This window comes from Sinohyriopsis cumingii, chromosome 15 (assembly GCF_028554795.1).
Source record: "Sinohyriopsis cumingii isolate HCF-2022 chromosome 15, ASM2855479v2, whole genome shotgun sequence".
NCBI classification, from domain to species: Eukaryota; Metazoa; Mollusca; class Bivalvia; order Unionida; family Unionidae; genus Sinohyriopsis; species Sinohyriopsis cumingii.
In genome coordinates, this window is record NC_142975.1 from 61346950 (window position 1) to 61356956 (window position 10007).

The following is a 10007-nucleotide window of genomic DNA, read 5'->3' on the forward strand; positions in this document are numbered from 1 at the left end:
TTCAAAGAATAAAATAAAACAGAGACAAACAGTCACACATATAATTATAATGTTATAAAGGATATGCATTTTATAAGGGTATTTTTACAAAGTCAATTAAAAAAACCAAATATTTTATACAATTTTATAGAGTGCATTGGTATTAAGGTCATTAGAATACAAAGTATCTAACTTATGAATCCAATAAGTTTATTTTATGAGTCTGTTCATGTCTCTATGCACAGTATATATTGGCATGAAAGAAAAATCGAGTAGAGAGTGATTATTGATATTAAAATGTGTTGAAATATAGAGATCCTCAGTTTTCCTCTAATTGTGTTTTTTAAGAATTTTGACACTTTGGAGGAGTTTCCACCCAATTCTAGGCAGCCCAGGTGGTTTAAGCACCCCTGCATGTCTGAGCATGGTCTATAGGCCTGTAAGTTGGGTGCATGGGGTTTATAAATGACTTGAATGAGCCATGCCATCTGGCCACACCTCAGTTTTATGCCATATTGGCTGCTGACAATCATGTCTCGCTGTCTGGCTTTCGATCCATACAGTTCAGTAACCATATGGCTTATGTTACATATCCTCTGCCTCATCAAGTTGAGCTATGGAAAGTTAATGTTACTGGGGATCTTTTTGACAGATGTCAGCCTAACATTGCCAATACTCCACCAGTACAGCTCTATACACAGCCATCCATATGCCTGACAAACATACTGGCTGTGCCATCCATACCAATTAGTTGCATAAATCCTTTGGATATTGCTAGCCATTTACAGACACCTTGTATTAGTGGATGGTACAATGACAGTCTTAGAGAAAATAACCATGCCTCATCTCTTCTTCTAGGAATGTATTATATGAATGGCAATTTTGATCCCAACCAGGACAACCCACACACTGAGTGTGGGGATAAACCTGATGATCATACATGCTCAGATCCAACCAAAGAGCATACTGAGTATAGCTTTAAAGTGGTATTAGATGAATGTATGTGGTTTTGCTGAACTTACAATACATGCCACCCACCATCTTTTACACTGGCTTGCAGGGTCAAGGCCTCAGTTGTATCTGGTGAAGAAGAAGTCAGCCCTTCCTTCCCTCTTCCCCTCAGTTTTGGACAAAATCTAGGATATTGTAGTCTAGCTGCCAAGATCAGTGGCCCAGGTAATTCCACACACTGTTCTTTTTTTTTTGGAGAGTCAACCTGCAGCATTCTTTGTAATCTCCCTGGTATAAGAACCATTCTGATGCCTTCTGACCTGATTACCAGAGACATAGAGATATGAGATCATACACTGCACAACCCAAGAGCCAACCATGATCTGGATCCTATACATTAAAACAATCAGTTTCTGAAACAGTTGTACCAAGGGGATATATAGCAAAGTTCCTCTGTCCCCACAACTCTGCTCTCCTGCCACTGACTTGTGTCCCTGACTGACCACAGACAACTGTCTGATAGGTGTCAGACTCTTGTTTTTTCAAACAGAGTTGGATTGATCTCTTTCCACCAAGCAAGTGGGCAATCCAGATTGTTTCAGAGGGGCTTCCTTTTTCGTTTTGCCAGCACCCTACGTTTTCATCCTTTCCATTCCTGACAGAAGTATTTTTCGTCTTGGTAAAGGACACATTTTTGTAGTAAGAGATCCAGACCCTTCTTTTAAGAAGCAGCCAGTGAGGATTGTTCCGAATATACAATCTCTGTAGTTTTTCTCCAGTCTTTTCTGATCTGTATGACCAATGGCATTCAAGATGGAGATAGCAAGATCTGTCTGCATTTCCTTTCAGCAGAATGAATTTGCCATTTGTCTCTATCTGACATGCAATCCATCTGTCCTTATTGAAATTCCAGCAGTTTACATACTCAAGAAATTGTTATCAGTTTCATGTTCTGTCCCAGCTTGAACATAAGTCCATGTTATGATCTGCTCAATGCTATCGAGTCCCTGTTCCATATGACTTAATCTGCTTCCATGTTAGCTGATTTGGATGACAACCTCCAGAAACATATGATCAGTTACATTCTAATCTGCAGAAAGAATGATATAATTTCCCTGTTACATCATCTAGGTTTCCTGGTCAGTTAGGAAGTCTGATCTTTGTCCATCCCTATGAATTCATCTGTGTATTGATTTTCTCACCCTCCTCAACCTGGTATGTCTTTCCCACCTTTGCATGGTCTGAATCAACATCCTCACAGAATCCATTTCAAGCAAGAAATGGATCACAACCAACGAGTTTCTGCCGCTCCTTGGATCTTATCCTGCTGGGTTGCTTCTACATTTGCCCACTCAATCAATCAATCAATCCTCTCTGGGTGCTCTGGTGCTTGAAGCAACAGCAGGGGAGCACCATTTTGGTCTGTCAGCTGCTGTTATGGGGGCGGTCTGCAGGGTGAGGCCTCTGGTCTTGAGTTCTCACTCCACGGTTTGGTGCCTGGTCTGCCATGGTTCCTTTTCCCCTGTGGAGTCTATCTCAGTGCCACCCTTGGTAGTGATTCAGGGGGCATTCTGCAGACATGGCCAAGCCATCTTGATCGACGAGTTGCAATGGTCTCAACGATGGTGCTTGTGCCCGCTCTGTGCCGGAGTTCCTCGTTCGAGATCCTCATGATCCATCGCAGGCACTTGGTCTGGAAGACTTCGAGCTTGTGTTCTATGTTAGCAGTGGTCTTCCAACACTTTGACCCGTACAAAAGGATGCTCAGCATGTTGCGCTTGAAGATATGGATCTTCATGTGGGCGCTAAGGTTTGTTGTCCAGATGGGCTTCAGCATTGTGAAGGTCTGGTTGGCCTTGCTGATTCTTGTGTTGACTTCCCTTGTGCAATCTCCATCCATGGCGACTACAGATGACATTACTATCTCAAGGGTGCACCTCTTTTATGCCACATGATTATAGGATCAGCATGATGAGTCAGATAGTATAATTCCTGGACCATTGGTAGAAACAAAGTTGGCTCATGAAAGGAATACCATGCATTCAGCTGTGCCTGGACGTGATTGTATGTACAGAAACAAGCACCTGTGGTTGAGGAACTCATCTGTTAACTGACTGTGACACCATCAGCAACAAGTGAGATTGCCACATCAATGTCTTGGAGATGAAACATATTTTCAAAGCCTTTCATTTTTTGAATGTTCACCTTTCGAATAAGATGATGCTCATTATGTCAGACAACTCAGTGATAATCATGTACTTCCTCAAACAGGCAGTAAAAAAATTACCCCAACTCTAAATTCTTTTCCTGGGAATTCTTCTGTTGGTTTGCATAATACAAAATCAACATCTGTGTCAGACATAATTCTGGCTGACTCATTGTATTGGCTAATTATTTGTTAAGGAGGGAGCAGAGTCTTAATGCAGATTTGTCCTTCCGACCTTCAGTCTTTCATAAAATATGCCAGATATAGGGGTGTCCGATATTTGATCTTTTACAACTAGGTGGAATCACAAACTGTTCAGACACCTTCATTTCTCCAGTACAGGATCCAGAGGCTTGATCCATTAACTCTCTCTTGTCTGTAATCCTTTGCTTACCTCACCCCAACAATCTAAGATCCAAAGTTTATACAGAAAGTGCAAAATGATTCTGATTGCTCTCTCCTATGGGACAAATCCTGGATTAACGATCTTCTTGATCTAACATTAGAACTTCCCAGGAAAATCCCGTCCCAAATCTTCTCAAACAATCTTGCACCCACATGTTCAATCCTTGCCCAGACCATCTTTTCCTTCTTGCTTAGTTCTTGTCTGGAGAGCCCAGCAGCAGGAACAATTCAACCCTTTAACCATGGAGAGTAGCTGTAGCAGACTTTTATCATTGGCTGTTCGAATAGAAAAAGTTTGCGCCAATTACTATTAAGGGCACATTCCATGGCAGGGAGGATCTTAGCCATAGCAAAGATCCCTCTGACTTGTCTAATTTTGGTGTGCATAAGCCTAAATCACATTGTTATCCTAAGTGGTGTCTTTCTGAGTTTTGACTTGTCTGAATTTGAACAAATTTGAGCCTTAAGCAGGACATCGCTGAAGTTCCTTTCATACAAAACCTGTTTCGTGATAGTTTTGCTTCAGCATGCATAGTCAATGAATTACATACCCTCTCTGTTGACCCAGCCTACATTCAGTTTCAATCAGATGGTTCAGCAGTCCTTATGATGCAACCCGGTTTTGTCACTAGGAATTGATTGTCGTCAGTGGCCATTCAAATTGTCATCATATGACCTCTCTCCTATATTGACCCAACCCTAGTGGCTTTCAAACAGGACACAATACTTATAGTCAGTGTAATGTCGCCCTCTTAGTAAAAGGGTTAGTTAATTGGGTTTGGCTGGCGTTATCCAGAGGATGACCTCCCTTGATATTATAGCCCAGCAGGAGTGAAAGAAGAATGGAATTTCAACAGAGAACTGAGCGAGAATACTGGGAAGAAATAAACAACATGAGCCCCCCTTTGACAAGAAAATAACATTCATTCAGAACAAATTAAAATGTCAATTCCACTTCAAGTTAGATTATCTAAGTAGAATTTAACTGGTGTCCAATTTGGAATTATTACATCATCATAACGAGAGGTGAAAAGTGTGCAATGTCCACGATCAGTTGCATCACCTTCATTCACTTTGACAATATAACAATGTCTCCTAGTTCATTCTTCCTAAACTCTAAGTTCTGCCCCTTCATGGACTTCCTGGTCCTTTTATTCTGACTGCATCCTTCTTTCTTTCTTTTCCCCATACTCATGTCTTCAGACTGTCTCGTCTTCCTCTCAGAAAGCTATTCCTTAAAGGACAAATTTACCCCATAATTCTGTATACCCACTATTTAGAGGTACATACAATTCACTTAAAGTTATTCAGAGCATGTTGCTATCCACAAACCGCGTAAATTCTGACTTCGTACGGTAGGACATTGACCACGCTTTCTAGTGGCAGGTCTTAAATTACCACATGAACGTCTACCAAATATTACTGTATTATTTTACATATGCTACCACATGTTCAATTACTATAGCATGAAATTCAAAAGAAATGTAACTCATGGCATTCCTTAACAACAAGATTATCCAAGCATTACAAAATCAGATATAATTAGGTAATTATTGTTAACTCATGATGATCTGTTTCTTCCTAACAACAAAGAAAGTTACTTCATATAACCATATGAAATCCTACACATATAAACAGTTGGATCGCATGCAATCAATTCTACCAATGAACTAATAACTGTATAATTAAAAAGGTAAATTGCCTAACAATTCTGTCATCAACACTTTTCATGAAATTGAATAAAATAAATTGCAGAACATCTCTAGCATCAACACATTTTCCATGAATTGAATAAATGATACATAATATGGAAACCTAATCATAGCAAACACATTTGCATAAAACAAACAATCAAATAATAGAATATTACATAAAATTAAAATTGCGTACCTTGTCGCTGTTTCTTTCAGGACTTGTGCGTCCTAGCACTAAACATGCCTTTCTTTTTATATGACAACCACCTGGTCCCTTCTTTGTTTCACGAGGAATGCACTAACCACTTTTATGCTTTCACTGGAGTCAACTAAGTTTCCTCTTCTAGGAAATTTTCAGACTAAAGAATTTGACTAGGGTCGTCACTTTAAAGTCAGATTGCTCTAAAGTGTACGCCCTAAATTATTCTACTCAGTTGTAGGTGGTGGTCCCTAATCTTTCCCAAAGAAATAATTCCTTTCATCAGATTAAGACAGCCCAGAATCTTTGCATGACAATTTCCCTTTGAAAATATGATAAGTGGACATATGTTCGTACCAAGCAGGGGCCCCGAGTGGCCGAGTGGTCTAAAGCGCTCTCCGTTACGGATCACTGCCATCTCACCTCTGTCTGTGTGGGTTCGAGTCTCGGATTCGGCTAATGTGGGTATGTGAGAAAGCTTGCCAGTAGCTTCTCGGGGGTCGGTGGTTCTTTCTGGGGATTTCCCGGGTTCTTCCTCCACCATTAATACTGGCCGCCATGTATAGCCTATCGTGTGCTGAAAAATGGTGTTAAACCCTACACCAACAACTACAACAACGTACCAAGCAGTATAGGTTGGTAGCTCAAATGTTTACTTTCTAAGGACCGTGTTAAGATACCCCGGTCAATTTCACTGGGTCAGAATGCTGTTCCTTTGAAGTTTACACTGACATGGGGGGAGATGAACGAAAAAAGGTCAAAGTGACCCTTCACAAAGACTTTCTGGCTTTAATGCAATAAGACTTTAATTGGTCAATGCATTCAACTTCAAAATTTCCTGTAATTCAAAATTTGACACTTCACAGTCAGATTTTATCAGAAGTGGTCAGAATCAGTTTGTAGAGCTCAAAGATGCCTCTTTCCCCAAGTTAAACCATAAAAATAATCCATCATTCACTCTCATAATGGTTGAAGTGGTAAATACACATGCCATACTTTGATGTATGACTAGAACAGAGTTGCCTCATGAAGATCTCTGCTCATGAAATAAGAGCAATCTCTGTGAGCCTTGCATTGATGGTCACATCTCTATGAAAGATATCACTGAGGCCAACATTTGGCATGCACATTTAACCATTCTGAGTTTTATTTACAAGACTTGGTTCCACCATGACAAGCTCTAAATCTGGTAAACTCTGCCTGTTGCAAAAACATCTACCAGATCAAATTGACATAAGCACAAACTCTGGATGGGGCACACTGGGTTTACCTGTAAATTTATGTGTTAAGAAGATCACATTATTTCTTCTCAAACTTAATTGTGATGAGGATACTGGATTAACCTTCGTATGGGGAATATAATCTTCTTCCCTCAGAGGATGACTTAGGTATAGGTATGATTCTCAACATTCCTTCTACCTACTGTCTATTCTCTCAATCTAATGCGATCGGTGTTTGTAACCAAAGGAGAAAGCCAATTTTTCAGCAAAATATTTTTCTCCTAGAATGCTTAACTGATCACATTACTTTAATACCTTCCCATCCTCCCTGTCATGCAAGCATGGCATTACATGATGTTCTGCTCAGCTCAAAACTTGCACCACCTGTAGGCAGCAAGGTTAGGTAATGCATTAGTCTTACTGATCATTGTCTATATAATATTGACCAATGACAAATTGTCCCTGTTGGGAGGGCTGGATTCTGGTGGCAGTAGGGTTTATATTCCTAATCTTAATGTGATCAGGGAATGTATTCTAGGAGAAACACATTAGGAAGCAATATTACCTCAAAAACATTGCAAGCCCACATTACGAGCCACCCTGGGGATGGAAGAATTCTAGTCATTTAAGTTAAATGGAGGTAAAAAAAAATTTAAGTGAAAAGTGAAGCATTTAATCAGACACCATTTGTTAAGTGAGTTTGTTACTATGTCTTCTTTGAATTAATCTATAAATACTGTACAAGTTACCATATAAACTAATAATTATTTGTGCATTATCATTTCACAGGTGAAGCTGTTTTTGTCCCTGTTACCAAAGGAGATAATAAGAAAAGGAGATGAGCTGAATGAAATGATCAGGCGGCAGATAGATTCATCTGAAGACAAGTCAGAGCTTTAGTCCATTCCACACTTTGTGATACCATTGCAGGATAATCCATTTACCCTCTGACCTTCCTTCCAGTGATAAATAATTTCATAGGTATGCTGCCCACCCCAACTTAATTATTTTTAATATCTTTCACATCATGGGAAGGTCAGAAGAAACTGGGACTGAATGAATTCTTTTGTGTTTTAATGTTTTCTTGAATTTTCCATTTTTGTGCCTCACTAGACAGTGCAGTGCTCAATTTGTTATGGTAATGCAAAACTTTGGCAATAGCATGGAACACAATAGTAATACCATGTGACACAGTGGTAATATCATACATTATTATATGCTGATTATTTTCTCTGTTAACTTTACATTGTCAGTATTTTTCCATATTGCACAGCTTCTTATTGCCTGACACGTGCATGTAAAAATAGTATAGTTTATTAGGAGCTACTTTGTAAACAAACTATGTACACTCATATAGTAGACACTTTAGGTTTTAGTTTATTAGATTTGTTTGTGGATCAACTAAAGAAGCTGTTTCAACTATTTGAAAGTTGAGATGATAAAGTGAATGATATTAATGAGTTTACAGACTCACAAATGAAACTTTCAAGCAAGTGAATGAATGACACAGTATTGAAAATACCATTCTGATAATTGAAACAGCTATGTAGTGAAATGTTCATAATTGTTCAAAAATGGAATGGTTCAGACTATGATCAGTGCTCTCTGGGATATATAAAAATAAGATAGAAAAACATACTGAAGCCAAAGGCTATCTAAAATCTATCAAAGATGTACCATTTTGTAAGCCAGTGCACTAAATTTGAGAACAAAATGCAGTTAAAGGGTTTGGTAGAAAAGTAAGGGTCTTGGAGTCAATAAGCCAAGATCACAAAAAACTCTTATTTCTGCTGCCTGAATGGACTGTCACACACTGGCAGCTTTGCAATTTTCCATGTTACAATGTTTCAGATTTAGGCTAGTGATAGAAGCCATACTATAATAGAGGTCATTACATAGCTGGGGACTCTAGAAAGAGCATGCAAGCAACAAAGCATGAACATGTGTTCTTTAGCTGGCATAGCTTCTCAGATTTACTTAAAATATACTTTCTTAGTTCTGCTTATCTGAATTACATGAGTTATATCATGGGTTTTCTTAAACTTGAATATACATTGTGAAATTGAACTGTAATTTCGAATACATTTCCAACTGCTATCACATTCTTCTTACTGCACTCAAAATGAAATGAACATGATATTTCATAGCATTTTTGTGATAATTTCAATTGAAAGAGTTCATATTTTTCCTACATTATGATTCCAAACAATCAATGAAATTACAGAGACATACATACAACTAATTCAAGGTGGGTCCTTCCCTTTTCAAATCACATGTATTTCATGCAGAATTGACACAGCTGATAAATCCAGTCCATCACAAACAGAAAAGCAGAATTGAATAGAATTAGCCTAAAAATAATTCATCCATTCCAGACCAACTGGAATAGTTGTTACGGTGCACATACATTCACAATATGACTCAAAATTTCAATTTTAAGTATATCATGATGATAGTTATTTCTTAAACTAATGTCAAGTGCACAACGAAGTTCAAAGGTTGCTGGGTGGTGCTATGGTGCCCATTAATATTTTTATTGTGTATTAATGAATCTATTGCTGTGTATTTATTTTTGAATACAGCATAAAATCAAATACTTTGTTTCTTGTTGTGTACATTTTTATAATTGAGCCTTATGTAGAAACACAAAATGAGTGAAAAATTAAAAGGTTACTGCATTTGTATGGGAAAATATGAACTAATTTTTGGGAAGAAATACTTAAGTCCCAAGGTTGTGCAGTTATACTCAGAAATATTTGTTCATATTTTCCCAAATAAATGCAGTAATTTATAATACAATTTTAATATCATGACAATATTATACAGTGCAGTGGTAATACTATGCAACTCAGTAGTAATAGAATGACAGTATCATGGAACACAATGGTTATTATTATGGGGTTTAATGCCATTTTCAGCACATGATAGGCTATGCATGGAGGACAGTACTAATGGTGGAGGAAGAACCCGGGAAAACCCTGGGAAGAACCACCAACCCACAAGAAGCTACTGGCAAGCTTTCTCACATACCCACATTAGTTGAATAATAAACTCACTTATGCTGGAATTTATTTATAAAAATTATTTAATTCAAGCTATTCTTCTTGGATTTATAGTGACGTTTCAAATAAGGATATGTTCTTGGATTGTATTATTGTGATTAATGGCACATCACTACAACACAGGCCACCATAGACACATTGGATTTATTTTAGAATTCCACTAAAGTCTGATGAGAACTTTTAATCATTAGGACTTATGTTTGAAATTATCAAATTATTTGGGATTTATTTCACAATGCCATAATTTGTTTTATCCATTTTTCACTTTGTATTCTTGGAAAGTTAATTATA

At 38.0% G+C, this 10007-nt stretch overlaps 1 protein-coding gene across 6 annotated transcripts in view; it reads left to right on the forward strand.

Annotated features, from left to right (window-relative positions):
• The window catches only part of LOC149781912 (uncharacterized), a 69124-nt gene that overhangs the window by 57621 nt on the left and 1496 nt on the right, over positions 1-10007 (forward strand). For all 6 annotated transcript variants that reach the window (XM_089936116.1, XM_089936119.1, XM_089936115.1 and 3 more), the window contains one exon: positions 7444-10007. This exon is cut by the window's right edge and continues 1496 nt beyond it. In XM_089936116.1, the coding sequence (XP_089792242.1) occupies positions 7444-7554 (111 nt within the window). In that variant the 3' untranslated portion in view covers positions 7555-10007. The remainder of the gene's footprint in view (positions 1-7443) is intronic.